A 23,992-nucleotide genomic window follows, 5' to 3' on the forward strand; every position below is an offset into this window, starting at 1 on the left:
GCTCTTATTGGGTCGTCTGCGATTTAACCCAAGCGGTTTTGTCAACAGCTTGCCAAATTTACAGCGGAAAAAAGACGCTGAAGAAGGAGGAACGCGAACCATCGAGCCCGCTCCGTCCCCCGGCGCTGGCAAGCGGCACACGCGGCCGCCCGTCGCGGCTCGGAGCCTGCGATAAACAGGACTTGTCAAATGAGCCACCCGCCAGGAATGCTGGCGCAGCCCCGCCGCCCGGCCATGTGCAGCGCACATTGCACGCACATGTATGCGAGGGGGAGCCTCCGCGGGGCCCCCCCGGCACATCACCGTGTGCCCCCCGCCCCGGGACAACCGGCCGGCGGTGCCGATAGCACAGGGCGGGCCGCGCTCGCTCCCGACGGGGTGGGCGCAGGGGGCACCGCTCTGTGGGATGAGCTGGTGCTCACGGGGGTCTCACGCCGGGCTTGGCCATCGACAAGGGCCGAGCGGCGCGGGGCGCGCTCCCAGGGACTGGCCGTCGAGCCCGGACACCCCCCACCCACCCCGAGGCTGCACCGGGGTCCCGCTCGCTGCCGTACAGCTTTAAAATCCAGCCCAGTCTGCAATAGGTCGGCTCCGGGCGCATGCGCTGCCGACAAAGTTTTTCAGCTGCCGTTGGCTCTGCAACTTTTTTCTTTTTTTTTTTCTTCTTTTATTTTTTTTTTTTTTTTTTTTTTTAAACCGTTTTAAGCGGCGGGGTGAAGAGGAGCGAGGGAGAGACACTGGGGGGAGCCGTGCCGGCTGCAGCGGGCGGGGGGCAGAGCCCCGAGGAGGAAGGGTCGGCTGTAGCGCGACGCCGCCCGCTCCGGCTCGCTCTCCAGCGCGTAACTTGCTCCCGGGCGCTGGGTGCCTTTGCCAGCGATGGATTGGGGGAGCCTCCGCTCCTGAAGCCCCGGACTTCTCCCCTCCCCCTGCCCCTGCTCGGCCTTGCAGGATCAGTCGCCCCGTAAGACAGACACACGCGTGCACAAGGCCCCCCCTCCCCCTTCCCCGGTTGTGCAGAAACTTCTTTTTCTGTTGGGCTTTTTCTTCTCTGTGTAAAATGGAGGGAGCCAGCCCCAGGATGGCTCTGCAGCCGCGGACGCCTAGCTCCGCACCGCCCAGCCTTTAAGCAAGTGAAGGGGGGCGGGCAGGGGGGAGCCCTGCGCCCGCTCGGCTCCGCTCGCGTCCCGTTCCCGCTCCGCCGAGCCGCGGAGGGGCCGCGCCGGCCGCCCCAGCGCTGCCGGGAGCCGGGTGGGAGCGCAGGGAGCCCCACGGCGGCACCACCTGGGCTGGTGGGACGGATCGTCGCCCGCGGCGCTTTCGCTGCCGCTTGTGAAGATTTTTATTTGCTTCCGCACAATCACGCCCACGGGCGCTGTGTGCGTGTGTTGGGTTGGCTTTTTTTTTCTTGGCTTTTTTTTCTTGGCCTTTTTTTTTTTTTTTTTTTTTTTTTGCCTCCTTCTTCTTCTGGTGGTGGAAAGCCCTAATTACTGCGATTGCTGATGGACCTTGGAAAGAAGGCTGCACTGGTGCCCCGCTCCGCAGTCGGACACGCTCAGCCTGCGCCGGACAGAGCGCCCGCTCGCCCGCCGCCCCCCGCCAGCTCCGCGGGCCCCCGCGCTCCCCCGGCAGCCGCCGCCGTCCGCTGCTTGGGAGGATACCGCCCGGCTCCCGCGATCCAGGATTTTACTTTCGCCTCGCCCTTTCCCCTCCTGCTCTGCTTGGATTACTTGGCTGCTCCCGCTCGGTGATCCCGCGGCAATGGAGGTGAGTCCGGCGGGGCGCGGTGCCGCCGCGGGCGCGCAGGGTGGGCTGCACCTCGGCGGGGCGCGGGTCCCCGGCCACGGGGCGGCCCCCTCCTCCCCGGGCTGCCGTGGGCGCTCCCACCTCGGCGCTCTCACCCAGCCCGGAGAGCGCTGCTCCCCGCTTGGAAAAAGCGCCTTTTATTTTCCTTTTTCCTCCTCTGTTTGAATTTCCCCCCGAAGAGGGGCTGCCCGCCGCAGGGATACTTGCGGGGCTCGCTCTGCCCGCCGCGTCCCGGTGCATCTTTCTGGCTGCGGCTCCTGACGCCAGTTTAAAGACATCTTTCCAAACTTCCCAAACTTTCCCGAGGACGATCGCTATGGAGGAACTCAACGTCGGCGTTAATGGTGGCCTGTACCTTTAAGGAGAGCTGGCTGGGGGCCAGCGGAGGACCCGGAGTCAGCCCCCCCCCCCCCCCCCTTTTTTTTTTTTTTTTAATTTTATTCTAAGTTTCTGGAGATTATCACTCTGCATCTGCAGAGGGTCCCGCCAGGGTCAGAGCGGAGGAGCGCGGCTCCTCGGGGTCCTTTTGGCGCTGCAAGGACTCCATGTTGGAAAGGCTGTTGGCTTTTTGTTGTTTGTTTGTTTTTAATTGTCAATTGTATGCTAAATCGGTTGCTCTCGGAGGGTCACGGGGAGTTCAGGCGGACCGAGAAGCCAGGCTTTTCCCCGGCCGCCGCCGGCGCGGAGGGGAGGACGGAGGTGCGCCTTCCACCCCCCGGGCAAACACCCCCCGCCGCGTCCCCGGTAGGAGAGCGCTGGGCTGGGGACCCTGCCCGTGCCTGTCTCTGCAAACGCGAAACCTGGTCTCGCCCGTCCGAAATGGATGTAAAGCCGCCGCGGGGAGCAGGGGGCGGCCGGGGGGTTCCCCGCGGAGCCGCTGCGCCTCCCGCGGAGGCTGCCGCGGTTTACAGCCCCCCGGAGCCGGGGCTCTGGATACCGCCTTCCCGCAGGTAGTGCTCCCAGAAAACCAGATGCCTTCGCAGGCTTTCCAGACACCCCGTGTAAAACAAGATCACAGGCGATCCCGCGGCTGCAGGATCTGTAAAAGCCTCCCTTTTCATCTCAGCAAAGAGCGCGGGCTCCGCATGGGGTGCATTAAATACCAAAAAAACCAATCTCCGCGGCCCTACAAAGTTGAAAATGGTGCCCCACGTTCCTGACAGCTCATGCTGCCGTGCTGCCGGCCAGTCGTTCTTTTTGTTGTTGTTGCTGGCTTTTTTGTTTTGGTTCGGGTTTGATGGCAGCTTGTCAGCTGCTGCGTGCAGAAGGGACGGGCTGGCAAGGCCGGGCCAACGCGGGGCCCCCGGGCGCAGGTGCCTCCTCCCGCCTCGCCACGCAGCGCCCTGGCAGGAGGAGGCGGAGGGCGATCACGGCGATGATGAGGAGCGGGAGATACCGTCGGAGGGGCAGCAGCCGCCCGTCCCCGTCACCTCCCGGGGCTCCGGCGGCCGAGGCCGCCCCCTGTTGGGAGCGGGGCGGCACAGCTCCCCGGGGGCCGCCGGGCTGGGGCTCGGGGCGCTCCGGCCCGATGCGGCGGTGGCAACGGCGCGGCGACGGCCAGGCCCCGAGGGGGCACCCGGGCCCTTTGAACGGGCCAGGGGAGCTTGGCCCCGCCGTCCGGGTCTTGCTGCGGGGTCACCGCCCCCCTCCTCGTGGCCGCCGGCTCCCTCTGCGCGCGGCGGGCCCCGGCCGCTCCCCCCCGTCGGGGCAGCTCGGCGTGCGGGCCTGGCTGCTGGCCCGGGCAGCTGTTGGGGTCCCGCTTGGGCTCCGGCGTCTCCAGCCTCCGCAGGGCTCGGGCAGTTCCATGACAACTCCTTATTATTAGTATTGTTACTGTTACCGTTTTAAGAGCTAGCAGATGAAAAGCCAAAACCCCAGCGCGTAGGCTCTAGGGTGCCGCACACCTTGCTTCTCCTCGTCCCTCACGTACAACGCCCTCGGCTTTCGCATCTTTCCCGGGATTGATCCCATCTCAACCGGACGGGCGCGTTCTGCTGCGGGAGCCCGGCCCCAGACACCCAGCCCCGGCAGTGAGGAGCTGGGGGCTGCCCCGGGCAGGAGGCGGCCAGGGCCGGGGGGAGGCTGCAGCCCCAGCGCGGTGGCGGTGAGCGACGCGCGCGGGTCCCCAGGGGGGCTGCGGCTGCCCCGCGCGCCGGGCCCGGTGTGGTGGCAGCCCGCCGTCCCGTCCCGTCCCGTCCCGTCCCGCCGCGGCGCTGCCGTCAGCGCTCTCCTCCCGACCCTTTGCAAACAGAAATAAATTAGAATTAAGAGCACCTTCAATTCAGCATTAAGGGCTTTTTGAGAATGAATAGGGAGCCCCCAAGTGTCGAAATGTCTTTTTTTTCTTTCTTTCTTTCTTTTTTTTTTTTTTTCCCCTTCCGAGGGGAGGGGAAATAAAAAACCGTGAATGGCACTGGTTAGCGAGTGAGAGAGTCCCGTGTGAGGACGCAGACAGGGATCGTGGGACCTGCCGGGGGAAGCGTTTGACTTCCCAGCCGGCAGCCCGGTCGTTGCAGGGGCCGGGTCGGGACGCGGAGCCGCTCCTTGCCGCTCCTGGTACCTCCCCGGGCCGATACCGACTCCGGCGGGGCCCGGCGGCTGCCGTCGGGGCTGTCACCGCCGCGCCAGCGCGGAGCTCGGTGGGGCTTCGGCGATCGCGGCGAGCGGGCGGCGGCGCAGCGCGGAGGCTGCGGGAGATGGTTTAGCGGCAGCGGGGAGCGCCTTCCCCGGCCGGCGGGGAGGGGCGAGGACCGAGGACCGGCCGCATCGTCCCCGTGTGGGAGCCGCCGGGGCCCCCTCCCCCGAGGCACCGACCCCCTCGTAGCACCGGCCTCCCCCGTCTCCCGTTCGGGCTCGCTTAGCAAACCTGAAGCCGCCTTTAGCCAGCCGGGAGCGTTGCGTGTCCACGATGCTGGCTCCGCAGCGGGGAGCGATGGGGTAATGCCCGGCCCGGGGCCCGCGGGTCGCCTGTAGCCCCGGGGCAGCGGGGGCGGCCGGGCGGGGGTGTGGGGACGGGGTCCCCCGTGTCCGGCGCAGCCGCCGCGGGCGGGGTGCGGGGAGCGGCGGGGCCGAGGGGCAGGCGGCCGCCCCGGGAAGGCGGTGTCCGCGGGGGGGGGGTGGGGGGGTGCGGGGGTGGGTTTTGCCCGGTGCAGCGGGAGCCGCGACGTGCCTGCGTCTGGCAGCAAAGCCTCGGCGGGGAGAAGGGCAGGCGAGTCAGAGTCAAGTTAAAAGGGGCCCGGATACTTCCGTTGTTTAAACTTGAATGCTCGAAAATGGTCTGAGAAGCAATAAACAATCTGATCCTTTTTCTCCCCCCTCTAGAAATCCACTGCAGTATTAATCCAAGGAGGTGCTTTGGGGACAGTTGGCAGTACAATGGCTTCTCAGTACCTCATAGTGGCTCTGGCCATTTTCTGCTCTTTTACCCAGGTTGTAATAGAAGCCAGCTCTTGGTGGTAAGCATCTCGTATCGACTTGATTTTAAAAGGGGGTGGCAAGATTTGCTTGATTAAATGTCTGTTTGCTTCTGATGTACTTTGTTTCTGAGGGAGGACGGCAGGAACGAGATGGCAGGGGAGTAATGTTTTAGTTGTAATGCGTTGTGTAGTAAAATGAACGGGTCTCTCGAATAGGTGTAAATGTGCAACATCTCGTGTTGTAAAATTCATTTTTTAGAATGCTGTACAGTAGATTCTCTATGGATTTGATCGTCCTTAAATTACTAGATTTACCTTTCTTTTGAAAGAGTTATTTCAACTTCCTTAGATTAGAAATTTTGCATGTATGAAAGAATGCTAATTTACAATTACAAACTTTTATTTCCATCTCAGTCTGTACTTTTCTGTAACTTAAATGTTTGTAAATATATTTTGTTACAAAGAATTGCATTTAAATGTCTGCTTTGGTAAATTACCTCTTTCTATATAGTGTATGGCATTGGGAGCTCTTGAAATAGGTGTTTCTCTGCTGTTTCAAGTGATCCTTTTCGGATTAATGACACTTTTTAATTGAAATGTATCCAGTGGAGAGCACTTTAAGAATTAAGAAAACAATTTGTTTATTTTTTTACAGTGAATATACTTGCCTCTGTGTTTTTGTGTGTAGTTCGGCAGAAGCTAGAAGTAGTCTGTAGCAAGTTTCTAACTTCTGGCTTGTTAAAGGTTTCTCTATTTGTTTATAGTAGAACAGATTGAAAAATGCAGACTTAAATCTAAAATGTGTGTAAAAATAAATTGGGGTTTGGGGGACTTTCGGTTTTGCTTTATTTATTTTTCTGGCCTTGCAGTTGTTTGGAGCTTCTGTTCTTTTTACTATGTCCATTTACGTTGGTAAAGGACTGCCTAGATGCAAGTCTTTAAATTCTGCGTCTTACTTCAGTCTCTAACTGAAGTTATCACATGGATTACACAAGATAACCACATGGATTAGAACTAGTAACTTCTCGTCTGTGCTGTCCTTAACACAAAATTTTCATATTTAAGTGGATTTTTTCTCACCTGTTAGCAAAACCAGTAATTGTATAGTCATGTATAATACACAGTTCTGTTTGGATTTTATAGACTTTTTTTTTTTTTTTTTTTTTTTTTTTAGTCTTTATTAATCCAAGTCTTTCTTTATGCAGGTCTTTAGGGATGAACCCTATGAACCCCATGAACCCTGTTCAGATGTCAGAGGTATATATAATAGGAGCCCAGCCACTATGTAGCCAGCTAGCAGGGCTTTCCCAAGGACAGAAGAAACTCTGCCAATTGTATCAGGACCATATGCAGTTCATTGGAGAGGGTGCCAAGACGGGCATTAAGGAGTGCCAGTATCAGTTCAGACATAGAAGATGGAATTGCAGCACTGTGGACAACAACTCTGTTTTTGGCAGAGTCATGCAGATAGGTAGGAAGCAACATCTTTATGATTAAACTCTTGTCTAAGGATATGTATGGCATATACTGTTCTGCACTTGAATCTCTTGCCAGGTTCTTACTAAGTACTGTATACAATCAAGTGTTTTTAAAAGTTGGCAAAGGAGTTGAATTATTTTTAGCTGGAGGTGATTTCCCACCACTGTCCAGCCATGTGTCTTGGAAAACAAAGTAGGAATAGATATTTGCATATGGGAATAGAGGAGAAAGGAAAATGTGGCCCTGAAATCTCATTTTAAAAAACCTGAGACAAAATGAAGGCAACCTAAGAAAATTGAAAACAGCAGTGTCTTGTAAAATTAAAGATGTCCATGGCTAGTTCCAAAGTTAGCGGCTGCATAATAAATTGCTCTTGGTCTGGAGGTTAACTGAAGATTGCTGCTCTGTCTATTAGCGTTTGTAGGCAATTCCTTTTTGCTTATTTCCAGATATCATAACTTTTTTCTCTTTTTGAGAAAGGTGGGTTTGCGTTAAAAGTAATGTAGCAGGGTAAATTTTATGAGATCAGTTCTGTCAGGACAAAACGTGTGGTTGCCCTTATAACTCGCATTTAGTGTAATCACATCGCTGCTAAGAGAGAAGAGATTCCAGTTTAACATCTTACTATGATTTGGTGGGCACCCAGCCCTTTCCCTATCAGATCCTCGTTGAAATGTGCTTCTCCAATGCTCACGTGCTGCCTGCCTTTCCTGTCGTTTAGGGACCTCGTTGTATTTTAAAGTCCTTGGAAAAATTTTAACCAGTGCTGTTGCACTGTGTCCATGGTGAAACCTTCCTCTGACTTTTCCAAGTCAGATTGCTGATCCTGTGTCAGCAACTGAAAAACACCTATTTATTTTGCTGGGTGACAGTTGTGATCTTTTATGTAGTGATCAGTACACTGACAAACTCAGCAGTGCTTTTTAGTTGGAGATGTAAAGTAAAGCTTTTATGTCAGTGTTTTTCTGTCCTGCTTTAAAAAAATAAAGTTTTAAAATCAGATTCAAGCTAGGTTTTACCTGTAAATGGACTAACTGCAGTTCAGGTTGAAGGAACACATCAATTTACTTTTGGTCTCAATTTTTGTTAAAAGCAGTTTTATTTGGAGACTGTCAGACAAATAGAAAAAAAAAATCTGTTGCATAAATTGTATGTAACTGGAACAGCTGATTTTAGATAAACACCTTTCCTAGGCTTCTTGCAAGCACAGTATTAACCCCTGCCCTGGAGTTTGGATTTCTACCCTACCCGAGCAAAAGTCTAAAAGCACCTGAAACGTGAAAGAAAGCTGTTTCTGTACACCTTTCTGTTCTCATAAGAATCTAACAAATGTCTGAAAAATAATCTGTTTAAAATTTAGGCCTTCCTCCTTCAGCCCTTATTTATTATCCAAGCAAGTGAAAATTAGCTCAAGGGGGCCTGTTGGTGTGAAGAAACGTATGGGATTGGGCCCGTGATTTGTGGTGTATGTCTCTGGAATAGAAGTTTCTGCCCTCCCCGAGTATGACAGATCTATTTAAAGGTTGTTTCTTTCAAGTTAAATAACTTTGCCGCACCCTTCTGCTGAATATGACTGTATTAGCTGATGTCTACACAGCAATTCATCATGTAATTAAGCCACTTATTCTAATTGCAAATGGAAGCAAGGTTAATAGCCATATTCAAGAGTTAAAGAGCCTAAAGAGGGTATTCACTGAGAACAAGAAAGGTGTTGTGGGTAACAGTTGTATTATTTGGTGCTGACCTTCAGCCATGACCAGATGCCGTTCCTGGGACTGGAAGAAGTGGGTAGGTTTAGAGCTGGCTGCAGCTTTACCTCAGCCCTCCGTACCCTGGCTGGTCAGGGACTGTGAGATACTCCTTGCTCTCACCAGTGTTAGAAGATGGTAGTCAGGCTCTGAAGGCACGTAGCTGGGCAGGATTTTGTCATCTCAGCTGACGACATGCTGGCACTGGCGGTGTGCAGGAGAACGCCCGGGCAAAGCGCTGACGGACAGCACAGTAATTACCCCAGTGAATAAATGGACAGCCTTTCTTCCAGGATTTATCCTGCAAAGTTAGCTCAAGCTGTACAAGTAAACCTAGCGTTGGGTTTGGAAGCTTGCTCTGTGGCTTATTGAACTGCAAGATTTTAGGGCTTGTGTTCTCTGCTGCTCTCCTCAGCTGCTGGTGCTCAGGTCAGGCCATGGTCCTCTCTGCCTTCACCGCCTTGCGCCATCTCCTGGCTCTGTGGCTGGCCCCGGGCTGGCTGCGCCCGGGCTTTGCAAAGAGCGGAGAAGTGCTAACATAAAATAAAATAACTGGATCCTCCCCCAACAGCTCCGTGTGGTTGGGGTCCGGTTTATTCATGCCTGCTGCCTGATGTTGAATGCTTTTCAAATACAAGACAAAGAACATTTTGTGTCTTATGTTCAGGTATATAAAAAAAAAATGTTCTGTTCTTGCAGACTTACTCATATCAAGTGTAAAGCTCAGCTCCTTGCTCTGTGGGTGGCTTCCTACAGTGTGTGTATATTGAACAGTTCCATTTCTATGTTTTATATATATGGGAGAGAAGGGACTCAAACGTGTTTGGAATGTGTGTTTCCTTGCCATGGCTACAATAGAGAGAAATGCTGGGCTGTGGGAAAAGACAGATATGTTTGACAGTGAAGGAAAGCACAGTTGTGCTTAAAGACTTAAAAAAAAATATATAAAAATTTCAGAGTAACTCTTCCATGTGGAATCATCACTCTTAATGTGTTCCTGGGGTTGAAGAGTAGAGGCGGTGTTGGCTTGCAACCTGCGGGGGCTTGAAATCTACTTCAGCAGCTGATGCTATTGAATAATTCACCTAAATGTTCAAGGAGGGAATGTGGGGGGCAACTATCCTTTCTGTCCTCCAGCCTTACCTTCTCCTTCCCACTAAGAATAAGTTTGTTAAAATATGCTCCATCATTGATAATAATGAAAACTAGTAAAAAAAAAAAAAAAAAAAAGGTCAGCTTTATAGCTTTATGAGTTTAAATCCTGCGATAAATGGTATAGTTAACCATGTGAAAGCATGAGCTAACTAAATATGAAAAAGAATAAAACAGAATGGAAGAGGCAAGTCCTGTGGTCCAGAGCAGACCATGTTTCATTCCTCTCAATCTAGTGGAAATTTTGCTTAAGGAATTAATCCAGAAATGTGTATTACAGAACAAACGGGAACATAAAATCTGTATGTGGTTCCCCCTGCTATACTTTGCAGTAAATGCGAGGCATAAGTCACTACATAAAGCCAGATCTTTTTTAACTGAAAAGGCTACTCCTGTAACCCTTTATACCCGTAATTCATGTAAATACTTCCATGAGCAGGTGTCTGTGAGAATAGATCATTGTTAAGTAAGGGAGCAAAGCGCTTCTCATCTTCCTTAAACCTGATCTTTCCCAACCTAAGACTTCTGATTTTTCCCATTTAACCAGCATTTATTATTAAAATTAATTGAGTGGATGACAGCTGTTATATTAACAAAGCTGCTCTGAGCGTGGTGTCATCTTGATGTTAAATATGGACCAGACTGCAAATTATTTATGTTCCAGAAGTGCTCAGAAGCTCCTATTAGGTTTGACTTGTTGAGGTAGGTCTTGTACAAAGAGTTCCTGCCTCAAAATGTTGCTGCCTAAGTACATATGACATGTCCAAAAAGCAACCTCTTAAAGCCCTAATTTTTCAAAGGCACATGCAGTTCCCTAAGAAAAATCTTACAAAATCAAGATTAAAAAAAAGCTTGATATATTGGTTGAACTAAAGATTAGGACTAAAATGTAACTCATATAAGTAGAAAAAAAAAATTAGCCTATTCTCTGTCATTCTGGAAGTCTTTTTTGGAGAAGACCCAGTGGGATGCTGTCTTCTAAGATGAAGAACAAAGTTCAAATGGGCTCTCTGGTGCAGCTTTTGTGGTTTGGGTTTGTTTGTTTGTTTGTTTGAAAGCTTTTCTAGTTGTAGTCAGAACTTGTGACACTCTTGGAAATGGGATAGGGGAAGTCAAGCTTTAAGTAAAGGTGGGATTGGATACTTTCAAGTGGATGGTACGTGGCCATACCTTGCATTGTGGGTATTGTAACTTTTTCTTCCAAAAGTTTGAAACTTGAGGTTTTCAACTTCCAATTAAGGGCACCAGATGCAGGAGAAAACCTTCAAAGCGGCCTTGTGCTAAGGATTTTTTCTTCCCTGTAATTTGTAAAGATGATTGTCCATGGACTTCTCATACGAGATCACTTGTATATTCACATGAGCTGGAGTGGTGGACACTATAAACAGCACAGGTTGTTCTTAGTTTTAAATAGCCCCCTACAGAAGTGCCTGGTTTATTTGTAGGGTGAAAAGTTGTGTGCTATTCTGCTGCACATTTCTTTTGATACCAGGAGGCTTTGTAAAACTCTGTAACTTTAAATAAATTGGAACAAGTGGGTGAAGTGCATAAATCATGTTTGAGAAGTAGCAATTTAAGAACCAGACTTCTAAAAGTTGTATTTAACATCTCTTTTTTTTTTTTTCTGAAAGGAGGGAGTCTGTTTCCCTTTCCGCCCCTGACATGCAGGCAGGGTTGCTTTGGCCCTGCTGGCATCACACTCCAGCTCCGACTCACCTCCGCCCCGCTCCCCCACCCAGCCTTTCGCCAACATGGATGAGAAGTGACTCCTGCTCTTTGCAGGCACCTCACGTGCTCTGATTGATTGGGATTGCTTGGGTTTTTTTCAGAGCAAAGGCATTTGAGGCGCATGGTTCGGGGTTACTCTGCCTTTTAGTAGGTGAATGAATTCTGGTGGCTCCTGGAGAGCCTTTGCCCTGCCGGCTGAGGGGTGGGCAGGGAACGGTGCGCGTGGGCTCTCCCCTAACACCGCTTGTCTTTCTGCGCAGGCAGCCGGGAGACGGCATTCACCTACGCAGTGAGCGCGGCCGGGGTGGTCAACGCCATGAGCCGGGCCTGCCGGGAGGGCGAGCTGTCCTCCTGCGGCTGCAGCCGGGCAGCGCGGCCCAAGGACTTGCCCCGGGACTGGCTTTGGGGTGGCTGCGGGGATAACATCGAATATGGATACCGCTTCGCCAAGGAGTTTGTTGACGCTCGGGAGCGTGAGAGAGTTTACCAGAGAGGCTCCTACGAGAGCGCCCGCATCATGATGAACCTGCACAACAACGAGGCCGGGAGAAGAGTAAGTGGCTGTTGGACAGCACATCCCTCTGTCCTGGCCTGCATCCCTCCCTCTGGGAAGGACCTGCTTCGGCAGGGCGTGTAGCAGTCTGGGCGGTGACCAGCCATCAAAGCTTGTCTCCGTGTCACTGCTCAAAATGAGAAAACTGCAAACAGGGCGTAGGTGGGTGGGGAGCACGTGAATTTGTGTTGCCTCTGGTTGTCTGACAGCCATGTTGCCTTCCCAGTGAGGGAAGGTTGGGAGTGAAGTGTGTTGCGTTTCCCTCCGTGTTGTTTCATTAAGAGTGGGTTCTCTGTAGGACAGAATTTTATTAGTTTGTATTTCCAACCAAGACAGTGTGAATTGGAGGGAAGAGAGACGTGCTGGGCTTTCCAGGCTGGACTCATACTGCAGGATTGTTCTGACATTTTTTTCTTTCCTTGCTTAAAGAGGATGTGAAAAGCTCCTCCATAGTATTAGAAAACATGGTCTTCTGTGGTTAAGCATGTCTTTATGGTTTCTTTAATCTTGAAAATGCCTGAAATGAATGGGTGTAAACTTTTCTTTTTATAATAGTCTGAATATGAAGAGCCAAAATCATTATTTTCCTAGAGCTTGAAGCACCAGAAGTAGTCGGCTGGAGACTTTACACTTGTGTTCAAAGGTGAAGAAGGATGAAAGATAATTGAAAATTAATAGTATTTAAATATGAGAGGAGGGTGTCCGAAAGCAACGGATAGGCCAATTTACTATTAACAAGGAGAAAAGCAATGCTTTCATAGTTGCTTATGGAGACTCAAGCAGGTTTTTTCCTTCCTCAGCCTCATCTTTGCAGTGCCATTTGGCGCTGTTAAGACTCTCTGTAACTGCTGGGTGGAAGTTGTCTACAGTATCATCTAATGTGTCAGATCCCAGGATTTTTGGGGCAGTGTCAACACTGACTCTTATTTCTATTTGTACAGGGCAAATGACTGATGTTTCCCTGCCAAAGCTTTGTAAAGAGGATATTGCTATGTAGCGCCGTCTCCCACCCATAGGTGTTTGGGGGTTTCTTCTTGGATGAAGTCTCTCTTGCAGAGCAGTATTTGGGATAGGAGGAGGATGTTGAGCCAAGAGTAGACAATCAGCTGCAGCCAAGCCAGGAGCGAGAGGAATCTTAACTCTTTCCCTAATTGCAGCCTCAAGCAGAGATCAATAGAGAGAGTAACTCAGATAGAAAATAAAAGGATGTTTTACATTTCTCAATGAAACAGCAAAATCCTTTGCTGGCGCGAGAGCAAATTCCTAAAATTTGACTGCAGCCTGACTGATGCTGCTGTCTGGGCTGTGTTTGTGCTTTTGCGGCTGTTTCTGTGGTGGGAGAGGCTGGTGAGAGCAATCCCCTCCTCCTCCCGGCTAACAGGGGTGCTGGAGGTGCACGTGTGTCAGCTGGCTCGCTTTTCCTTCCCACCGCATGGCAGGAGGGAAGAGGATGCTAAGGTGAATATTGTGGAGGGGCAAGTGGGAATGTGACGGAGGGCAGGAAACAAGGGTAATAAACGCTTTCACAGCCATGCTGATGCTTCATTGCCACTTTTCTTTTCTCTCCCTGGCTCCTCCAGACTGTGTACAACCTGGCTGATGTGGCCTGTAAGTGCCACGGTGTCTCTGGTTCCTGCAGCCTGAAGACCTGTTGGCTGCAGCTTGCTGATTTCCGCAAGGTAGGCGATGCCCTGAAGGAGAAATACGATAGCGCTGCCGCCATGAAACTCAACAGCCGGGGCAAGCTGGTGCAAGTGAACAGCCGCTTTAACGCACCCACCATCCATGACCTGGTCTACATCGATCCCAGCCCTGACTACTGCGTGCGCAACGAGAGCACTGGGTCCCTGGGCACCCAGGGCCGCCTTTGCAATAAGACCTCGGAGGGCATGGACGGCTGTGAACTCATGTGCTGTGGCCGGGGGTACGACCAGTTCAAGACGGTGCAGCGAGAGCGCTGCCACTGCAAGTTCCACTGGTGCTGCTACGTGAAATGCAAGTTGTGCACAGAGATTGTGGACCAATTTGTGTGCAAATAGGGGACGGACGAGTTGAGAGGAACTGCAGCCACCTGCCAGCAAGGGGTGCGGGCCCCTCTCCCTTCCCACAGGACTATCTCCACTTTATTTATAGAGTCCAACAAGTTGTCGTCTTCTTTTTTTTTTTTTTTTTTTTTTTAAAAAAAAGGGGGGGGTGGCGGGGGGAAGGAAAAAAGAAAGAAAAAAGAAAAATATGACGGTTGCAAAGAGAAGTGCCTGGAAACCCTCTCTGCGTCCATCCCAGAACTGTGTGCGGCTTATATTTTCGGCAATAATGGGGGAGAACCTGAGAATATTTATTTTACAAAGTTAAAAAAAATTGACTTTTCTTAAAAACAATAGAGTAGTCTAAGGGTAAATTCCAACATATCCTAATTTAGTCCCATGGGACGTAATACATGTGCAGTAGGCAGAGCAACCATGTAATGTGCTTGGGATGTTAGAACAATCCTTACGGATGCGAGGAACACAGACCTGTCCATGACTTTTAGTTTCAGATGCTAGAAGTTATCAGAATAAGGTATATAAAGCTGTTCAGTACATTTAGGGCTCTGTAAGTAAGGGGTATATCCATCATGAGGTGTGGTGTCAGTTGCAGATCTGAATGTGCCCGCTTTAGGTACGCAATGTCATCAGAGGGTGAAGAGCAAAGGATCGTAAAGGCTTCAGCTGTGCTATTCCTGAATCGCCGTGTCTGGTTCCAGAACCTAACAAGACCAAAAAAAAAAAAAAAAAAAATTCTGCCTTGACAAATAATAAAGAGATACTTCAAGGCTGAATTTGGCCTTCTTAGCTAATCATGACGTTTGAGTGTCTCATCTTGCAGAGCAGCACTTCGCCGCTGCCGAGTGTGGGGAGCGGCTGCGGTGCAGGCAGTGTGGAGCGCTGTAGCCAGGCAGAGGAGAGCTGCGATGCTTGCAAACGGGTTTGGTCTCCCAGCCTGGAAAGCCCATAGAAAATAGAATTCCCCAGATTTGAAAATGCCTCAAAAATGGTGTAATAGCTGGCTGTCTTTCAAAACACAGCTTGACAAATAACTCTTCTAATTTTATGTGAGAAAATAAATCATTAGATATCCACTCTTGGAATGATTGATTTTTATTTTTTTCGCAGATTTTGGGAATGCTTTCACTGAAGGAGACAATAGTTTCATATTTTAATAACATTAACTGACTATTGTAGTTCAACAAAATGTTGCAGCAATACCAAATTTATCATCCTATGTCTTTAATACACATGCTTTAGATAATATATTGCAGATATACACTACAACTGTTCAGACTATACTTGGGCAGTTACATATATATGGGAGAACTGTGGTCTGCTGGTGTCTTGATATTTCAAAGCTTTTTGTACATATATATTTTAATGATCTAAGTAATAATAAACCATCTAAATTGCAGGGGCAGTTCACCCCCCATTTTCTTTTTCAGATCTCTTCAGGTTTTTAGATTGATTCTAACCTTTTGGTGGTTTTGTTTTGGGGTTTGTTTTTTTTTTTGTTATTATTTTTTAAAAGCTTTTATCATTCAGAAGTTTTAAGAGTAATCACAAAGAAGTAAGCCTCTTCCCATCTTTAAGACTTTCTTGGGCGGTTGGTAGAGGCAGCACCCTGCACTTGAATTGATACCAGTCTGGAGGTTGCATGTATTCCACTCTCACGTTAAGGGCATTACTGATTTTTGCTGAAAGGAGACCCCTTCCAACTCCAAAATGTGCTGCGTGTGGCCCTTGCTTTTCAGGTTTTGAAATGGAAATTGTTATTTGTTGAACAATACGCGTTCCCCCCAGCGCTGTGTAGTTACACAGGATTTCATCATTGGTTCAGATGCCTCTTTCCAACTCGGTCCCATCCAACAAGGTAAAGTGTTTTGCAAGTACCAAGTGAGGAAAATCTTTCACTTTAGCCTAGTTGTACTAAAGCCTTGACTTTTCACGAGCCTTTAAGCTGTATCATTAAGTTCATCTTGGTCATTTATCAGCTTCTTAAATGGCGCTTTATTGCTCTTAATTTATTGTACAAGGACATATTTACCCCTCATCTTCAGATGTTTGCAAAGAATATCTTTAAAGTAAGATAAATAAATAAAGCACTAATTCATTGAATATGTCACTTTGGTTTTTATTGTACAAAAACCATGATCTTTTTTTTTTTTTTTTCCAGTTGCTGAATCACCTCATGTTCCTTTCTAGTGACCTTTGTCTCAGCAGAACTGAGTCTCATGATCCTAGCTATAAAAACACTATTTAATGTAAAATATTTTACTTGTCATTCAGATATGTAAATCTTCTATGTCCTTTCCTCTGTTCTGTACATTTAATGTACATATTTCTGTCTTGCGTGATTTGTATATTTCACTGTTGGTTTTTTTTTTTTTTAAAAAAAAAAAGAAAGGATTATGCCATAATGGAAGATAGACTATAAAAATAAAACTTTGGTTGTATATTGGGAAGTGGTTTTAATTATCTTTCAGAGGAGGGTTTGTTAAAACAGTGAACAGAGTTGATTTTTAAATTTACTACATGGTAAAACAGGGAAGTGATTGTTTGCCAAACATACAAAGTACATCTTGGAAGTTTTATTTCTATATTAGGAAGGTATACAGATTTAACTGCTTCTTAAATAGGAGCGGGGGAAAAAAAAACACCCCAAAAAACCAATCCCAAATCCCCGTGACTCTGAACTAAAAGGTGTTTTAGTGATGGGAAAGTATTTAATTTGCAGTGAATGGGGACCTGGGTTAATATGTGCATATGGCTTCCTGAGCTGCTTGTAGCAATTCTGGAACAGCGGGGCCTGATCCCATGGACAGCATCCTCCGATAATCCCAGGGATGGCAGCAGGGTCCTTATGTGAGGAAAAGTTCCCAACGTGAAAAGTTTTGGGGACTGGGTTTGGCAGGGTCTGAGTTGTTTGTGTGGTCACTGGAGGTGCGGTTCCCCCAGCCGTCAGTCTGACTGCGCTTGAGCTGCAAGGTGGAAGCTCACCAGTTCTCCCTTAGACCGCTCGCCCAGAAATGGAGCGTGCATGGAGGGGAGAACCCTTACAAAAAAAAAATATTACAAAAAAATAATGCAAAGTGCAATGAAGTATTAGTAGCAAGGGAATAAAGCAGAAAGTGAAAATTAATGTAAAAACCAAGCCTTCTGTTTTGAGATTGGCTTTTCTTTGATTTCCAGAATAAGTCATATTTTTTTTCGGCTATAAAGTGCTTGATGAATTAGTGGCCTTTCTCTACCTTTCTGCTTCTTTTTTTCCCCTTTTTTTTCCCCCTTTTTTATTTTTTTTTTTCCTGCTCAAGGATAACCTTCTAATATATCGAAAGTCCTTCTGGCTGCCAAGAATGTATTATCCCACAAACCAGTAGACCAACATCGTGTGTTTAAAATAGCGAATCTGGGCAAATGCAACGTTCTGTGGTCCTATTACTGACATCTGGTTCAGTTTTCCTTCACTTGTATATTGACCAGTATTCTTTATTGCAAAAACACAGCCCCTATTTAGGAAAGTCAGCATTTTTTTGGACTGGATTGTATTCAAGCTCTTCCCAATAACAGAAAAGTTACCAAAAAATTTCTTTATTGGCAGCAGTAAATATCTATTCAAAATAGTCATTATGGGCTCAGATACAACAGAATTGTTTTTGATTTGCAGCAAAGTTTATCTGTTGAATTTTGTTAAAAATGCTATTATTCCCTGGTTCAGAATCTTGCGTATTTTTAGTAATCCCTTCAAATCTTGGTGTTTGGTTATGGCTTTGCCAATACTGATTTTCACCTTGTTTTTGCAAAATATCGCAGCCCCAGGTGCTAGCAGGAAGCATACCAGAAACAGGCAAGAAACTTGAAGATGTGAACGGCAGCCTTGAGTCAGGTACTGCGTGCAGAAAGCAAGCTGAAATCCGTCCTTTCTGAAGGAATTGATGGAATGATCCCACAAAGATGATTACAAAACTTGCAGAAATTGATACTGAAGCTGACAGAAAGGCTGCTTTCCTTTGGGTAGGGATTCTGGAGAAATAATATCTAAACTATTATGATATTAATTGTGAAAGGGTGCTTTTGCTAAATCAGGAAAGGCATCTAGTTTTTGCTTCTGGACTATATGCTAGAGGAAACTGAAAACAAAGGGGGGAAAATGAAGCTCATAAAAATACAGATAAATATGTTCATATATAGCTTGTGTACATACTTGCAGAGTGTAGTAGTCTGAAAACTGCTTATCTGTTATTGAAGTCAGTTTGGAAAGCTGGCCAGATCTGTTCTTTTTGCTTTTCAAACTATACTTCAAATCCTCAGTGGGGCAAAAAACCTGACCAAAAACTAAAACACAAAAAAAAACCCAACAACTCACAACTTTTCCCCCTGCTACAGGCTCTGGTATGTCTGTTCATGTTGCAGTGGAGTAAATGAACCACGTAGGAGCGAAGTGAGGAGTTTGTATGTGAAATTCTGTTTTTTTTAAAAGGTGTGACTAAAAAAATCCAATCTGTCTCGTGCTCTGCTCTTATATGAGGTTGCGTGTGTGCATTTGTATATAGTCTGCTGGTATTTTCCAATTGTGTTGGCCAAATTCTGCTTTTAGTTATGGTTAGGCATCTCTCCTGACTCTGGTGGTGTCATATGAGCCTGACATTTTTCGACCAGACGTGAAGGCCCCCCTGCTCAAAGAGAATGCATATGAAATATATCAGCCTTTCTTCTGCTGGCTGGTTATTTAAACATGGGTAACTGAATTATTGTGAAACAAATTCTGAGACTGCAGCTGCAAAAGCAAGTATTACAGTATATTCGTAGTGATGTTTCTCCGCCATACCTCCTAATTTCCCAGTTGATTTCCAGTGCAGACAGAAAGTCTAGAATGCATGTGGTATGTTCCTCATCATATGTTTTATAAAGGTAAAATACTGATTTGTCAATTACTGTTTCTATTACAGAGATAAAATTAGATATTTTGGGCTCTCATGATTTCTTGAAGACTTCTTAGCACCGGCAGTATGGAACGTTGCTGGCTAGGAGCATCATTGAGCAGTGTGATGTGAAGTTGTTTAGGTAACGTCTCTGAAACCTGGGCTGTGCGGTGTGAATATTGGGACACTGTATGCTTTTATAGCCAATGTTGGTTTACATTGTGTTGTCTTTCCCAGCAGTCCTACTTTCTCAAATGGTAATTGAACAGCAGCAGTCAAAATACGCAGCTGATGGAGAACCCCTGGACACTCCATGGGCAGTTATTCAAACACTTTCTGAACTGGTCTGACCTATTGCTGATTTATTCCAGATCCATTGTGAGGAATTTAAAAAATGCAAACTGTAGTGTCGTGTTCGTAGCGTGGCTTACAGTTCTTTTTGGTTTGGTTTTGTTTTTATAAAGCAGCCCATTCCAAAATTCCGTATTTTTTAAAGATTTTTCTTTTTTTTTTGGAAGTCCTTCTCTGGGGTCACACCTCAGAGTGGTCCCCTCAACACAAGATGATAATTTCTATGCAGTTTCTCCAGTGACTCCCAGGTCTTCACTGATAGGTTACATTGCAAGGACCACTGTCAGAAACCACCCCCTGCCCAGGGTGCCCTCCTGCTTCTGCCCTGGCAGTTAATTAGCAGAGTGCAGCAGCTGCAGCTTGCTAGTCATCACACAGTCATCACAGCATCGGCTGCTGCTTCTGCCTCCTCTTTCGACCAGGGAAGAAAGCCCATCTCCTGGTAGGTTTTCCTGTTGTTTTTCATAAAGAGAATTGCATCTTTACACAGCTTTTCTTGGGTATGGGCTGGGATTTACTTTCCAAAACTATTGATTTCAGAAGAGCTAATGCATGGTAGGCAAATAATTTTAGGACTTCTCAGGTATCTCTTTGCTTTCTAAATTGGCAACCTCGGAGGAGTAAAGGGTAATCCCTGAGCAAACTTGAATAGGCTGTTACGTGGGGCAGGGAGACAGAGGTCATTAATGTTGTAAAATACTGTTCAGCTGTATATTGGTGCTTTCCCCTGGGAGACTGGATTCACAGCATGAAAAAGAAAGTTGTTACTCAGCAAGGCATGGGCTAGGAAATATCTGAAGAAAATGGGGAAAAGACCAAGTTATGGTGAGCAAATGCATTGATTTTTTTTAGCAGTCTTCATTGGTGTTGATTGACATTTGTATAAAATCAAGGATCTGTGTATTTCTGCATTTATGCCTTCTGGATGGAAGTCTTCCCTTGATGATACTTTCATCTTACTTAGCACATTTGTGGGTAAAGACCCTGTAAGTAAATCAAGTTTGAAGACTTGAAGTAGAACTAGAAGTAAAACCATAGCCAAAGAAACAGCTCCTATAAAACACTATGAAGAAAATAAACAGTCAAACCGATACTTTTTTTTGAGGTAGTGTTACTATAGTTCTTAAGCAGGCAAATGGTTGCTTGTGTCAAAGATAGTATGTCCATTTTAAGCCACAGTGTGTTTAATTTATATATGTACAACTAGGGAAATGCCAATGATAGTACCCTGGGAGCAGTTCCTTGATAGTTATATGCATTATATGGGATGCTTGTTAGTTATGACCTCTGGCAATCCTCAGTGTGCTTGTACCTGAAAAGAGGTGCGAAGATAGTATTTTTTAAAAATTGTAAAAGTGTTATGATATGCTTTGTATTATATATTAGAAAATATTTTTTTGCTACAGCCTTCTAATATATATGGGAGTCTCAACAGCTCAACAAATTATGGGAGAGGCTGCAATGCCTTGCCATAAGCAGGAGCTGTACGCAGCCTAGGGAACGTGAGGTGGAAGTTTCTTCATCCTGACGTTGTCTCCTGTAACAAGGCAGTGTGTATAGATCCTGCATAACAGATGCTTTGGAAAAGAATGTCAGGAGGACTGCATGAACAGAGGACATCCTTAATTCATAGCAAGTACAAGGTCTGATGTACTAGTGTTGCCTTTGCCATGTCATTTGCATGCAATATATATTTCTATATGAGCATGTCAAATTCTAAGATCTTTACTCAAACGTAAGGTCTTTATTATAGCAGATTAAAAGCAGAATACGCTCTAATGAAGCCAGATGTAATAGGAACTATGTCCCTTGTTCTTACATTGTAGTGGATTTTGTTGTTACCTTGTTAAGATTCAAACAGACTTCAGGATTCGGCTGACTGAAATGATAGATTAGTAATTGTGGAGTATTTTATGGATAATACATCACTCTTTTTTTTTTTTTTTTTTTTTTTGGAAGGGATGATATATGCCTTTTCTGGAGGGCATTTTTATCATAGCATCTGCTTTAATTTGTAATGTAGTTTCTGATCCTCTCTGTGGTTAGAGAATATGTAGAAACTTCTGTGCCTTGTGTAGACTCTCTCATCTCTCATGTCGTATTGTCCTTCTTGGTGGTGTATATTTTGAATACTTTAAGTTACTATGGCTTTACTGTTTTAGAGCCTGACTCTTGACAGTAGAGATCTTGTGAGACCCCTGGCTTGTGGACCTTACTGAAGGAGAGCTGTTGCCAAGTTTAGTTGAACTACTTAGCATAAATAAGAGTGGCAAAATTTAAACAGTTACATGAGGAGGCAGCTTAACTCTACATTTAAAAAATCTAGGTGAGCAAGATTAGGAAAAGATGTGTTTTCTTCGCCTTATTCTCATGAAGAACAGAAGACATCTATCCTCCATGTCTAGGTGAACTTCTAGAAGGAGCAAAAGACCAGTGTCAAATGGCAGCCAACTCTTTCCCTCTGTGTCATGATCCTAATGTACTTTTATTATACTTTGAGATCCTAGGGCTATGCTGATCTCCTACATGATTATATAATGCTCCAAGACACCTGTGTAAATAGCAAACAGAGAGGCTTTTTATAGATACTAGATCTTAGATAAGTGGCTCTAAGAAGTAATATAGGATCCCAGCTGTAAACCCCTGCAATACATACCATGTATTTTTGGTTGTTTGTTTATTATGAGAAGTACAGAAGCTGTTCCTTGTAACATAATTTTTGTAAGGCTTGCATGTGTAAATATTAAATTTGCAAATATTAAATGTAGAAGCATTAGAGAAACCACTAAATGAATAGCTTCACATTCCTCATTCCTGATTCTGAAGCTGATTTCCTTAAATGTTGCTCTGCTAACATTCAAATCTGTGTGCTGTTTAAGCCTCGGAGAGGAACTATGCAATCCCTCAGCCCTGGCCCTCTCTGGGTGTAGATCTCAACCAGCGATCTTTAATGGTAACAGATGTTTGCTGGAATCCTCCTCAGGGCGCTGATGTTCTGGGTCAGGAGCTTGTGGTGTTAATCAAAGCACCCTGTCCATCAGTGCCCACTGAGGATCTGGCCCTCTGCAGGGACCACATTTTTCAGGGAGGTGATTCTGGTGTAGGATTCCCCAGGGATAAAATCGGTAGGAGCTCTCCCATCTCAAGTCCATCCTGCAGTAGGAATGTCCTGGTACAACTAACTCGGCTTGCATTAACAAGGATATACTAGAAGCTGGAGGGGGTGGTGTTTTGGTTTTTTGGTGGGTTTTTTTGTTTGGTTTTTTTTTTCTTCTTCTTTTTTGCTTTTTACAAATTGACTAACTTGTGAGAAGCAAACTTGTTCCAGTGGTCCTTGGTAGGCATGCTTCTAGTCTGCCGAAGAGTAACAGTCCCCATGTTCCGAGACCTGAAAATGGTCCCTGAAACCTACAGGGAAGTATACTGAATAGCTTCCCCTCTATATTCACTGGGATGGTAATAACTACAGCTGTGAGCGAACTGTTGTTTACCAGCATTTACAGAGGAAGGTTGTTTTACATTATTGCTTTTTAAGTACTTAATAGAGCACCTATTAAGAATGAATCATGTTTTTTCTTCTGAAAATAGGGTGAGGAAAATTGAGGCAAAAATACAAAAATGTGGATGTGGCAATACTGGCATGATACTGTTCCTGTTTGTACAGTGTTAGCAGATGATTCTGTGACCACGTAGTTGTAATTAATAGTCTGTGTGTGGCTTGCAGCCGATTGACCCATGACTTCCCATGGAGTCGAGGTTTCCTTATTCAGCCATTTCTCGCAATACAGTGAAGAATAAATGAGTCACGTGGGACACTTTAGCCAAGCACCTCAATTAACAAGAAAGTGCAGGGTAAATTCAGTGGCATTGATGAAACCTCTGTTATAAAGAAACTGTGTACAAAGAAGTAATTTAGATTCCAGATGCTTTGAATTTCTGTGCGCATTTCTTAAATGATCCATAAGTAAACTCATTATTCATGATCTCATTATTACCCAAACTGAAATTTATTCAATGGTGATGATATGCCTTTATTTTGTAGGGGCAAATGGGCAATAATGTCAAATGTGCTTAGTTAGGACACAAAAACACATTATTCAGCGTGGCTTGTAGGACTTGAAGTGCCAGACCCATCAACATATTAGAATAAGTAACAATATGCCACAAATAATTAATTCAAGAAGATTTTTTAGTGATTGTTAATTTTTTCCCCAGTACTCAGACCCATTTGTCATGTTGGTGTTTATTAATTTAACATTTGATCTGAAAAAAATTCCCCAAACTTCAAAGTTCAGCCTCTTCTTTAAAAGCAATCCAAAAATATGTTTCTTCAGGCCCCAGGCATTTCTGAAGTAGCTGAAGTTAAACAAAAACCATTTCTCTCAAACTCTGCAAATGTTCTAAAAGCTTTAAAGTGGCTCCTCACAGGGAGCCAGAGCAGAGAGGGAACCCCTGGGTTATTTTTGTTGCTGCGCAGTGGCACATGGTTTCCTGGAGGAAAGCTCCAGAATTATCGCTTTTCTGTGTGTTTGTGTATGTTTTTCCTTCCTCGGTTCACCTCTGTCACTGAGCCCCTCTCTGCCCCTGTGCCTGGATCCCCTTTTGAGAAAGTCTGGAGAAGGTAGGGGTTAGATCATCCTCCCAGCAAGGATAAACTGAATTCATGTCTGAATGAGAAGATGACTCACGTCAGATGTGATTTTTTCCTAAGCTCTGTGCTGGAAGGGATGAAAAAGGACTTTCTTTTCCTGAGGAACTGCACTACCACACTGGGGTCTGAGCGAATGATTTCCTTGGTGTGTTTCACTTCCAT

General features: G+C 46.4%; 1 protein-coding gene across 2 annotated transcripts; it reads left to right on the forward strand.

The window, feature by feature from the left end:
* The first annotated feature begins 1,455 nt into the window (after positions 1 to 1,455).
* Positions 1,456 to 16,362, forward strand: WNT5A (Wnt family member 5A). Of its 2 annotated transcripts, none has more exons than XM_055806654.1 (5): positions 1,456 to 1,764; positions 5,125 to 5,258; positions 6,425 to 6,690; positions 11,587 to 11,879; positions 13,460 to 16,362. In XM_055806654.1, exons 1-5 carry the CDS (start codon positions 1,759 to 1,761, stop codon positions 13,916 to 13,918), a joined length of 1,158 nt encoding a protein of 385 aa, XP_055662629.1. In that variant the 5' UTR covers positions 1,456 to 1,758; the 3' UTR covers positions 13,919 to 16,362. The 2 variants fall into 2 exon arrangements, with proteins under 2 accessions (XP_055662629.1, XP_055662630.1); XM_055806655.1 differs by lacking the exon at positions 1,456 to 1,764 and adding an exon at positions 4,291 to 4,740.
* The last annotated feature ends 7,630 nt before the right edge of the window (positions 16,363 to 23,992 follow it).

Source organism: Falco peregrinus, chromosome 5 (assembly GCF_023634155.1).
Source record: "Falco peregrinus isolate bFalPer1 chromosome 5, bFalPer1.pri, whole genome shotgun sequence".
Lineage (NCBI taxonomy): Eukaryota > Metazoa > Chordata > Aves > Falconiformes > Falconidae > Falco > Falco peregrinus.

What these genes read in the sequence shown, in the direction of transcription:
- WNT5A (XM_055806654.1), top strand. An exon ending in ATAGAAGCCAGCTCTTGGTG is followed by an intron (nt 5,259 to 6,424) that starts GTAAGCATCTCG and finishes TTCTTTATGCAG; the next exon opens with GTCTTTAGGGATGAACCCTA. An exon ending in TGGCAGAGTCATGCAGATAG is followed by an intron (nt 6,691 to 11,586) that starts GTAGGAAGCAAC and finishes CTTTCTGCGCAG; the next exon opens with GCAGCCGGGAGACGGCATTC.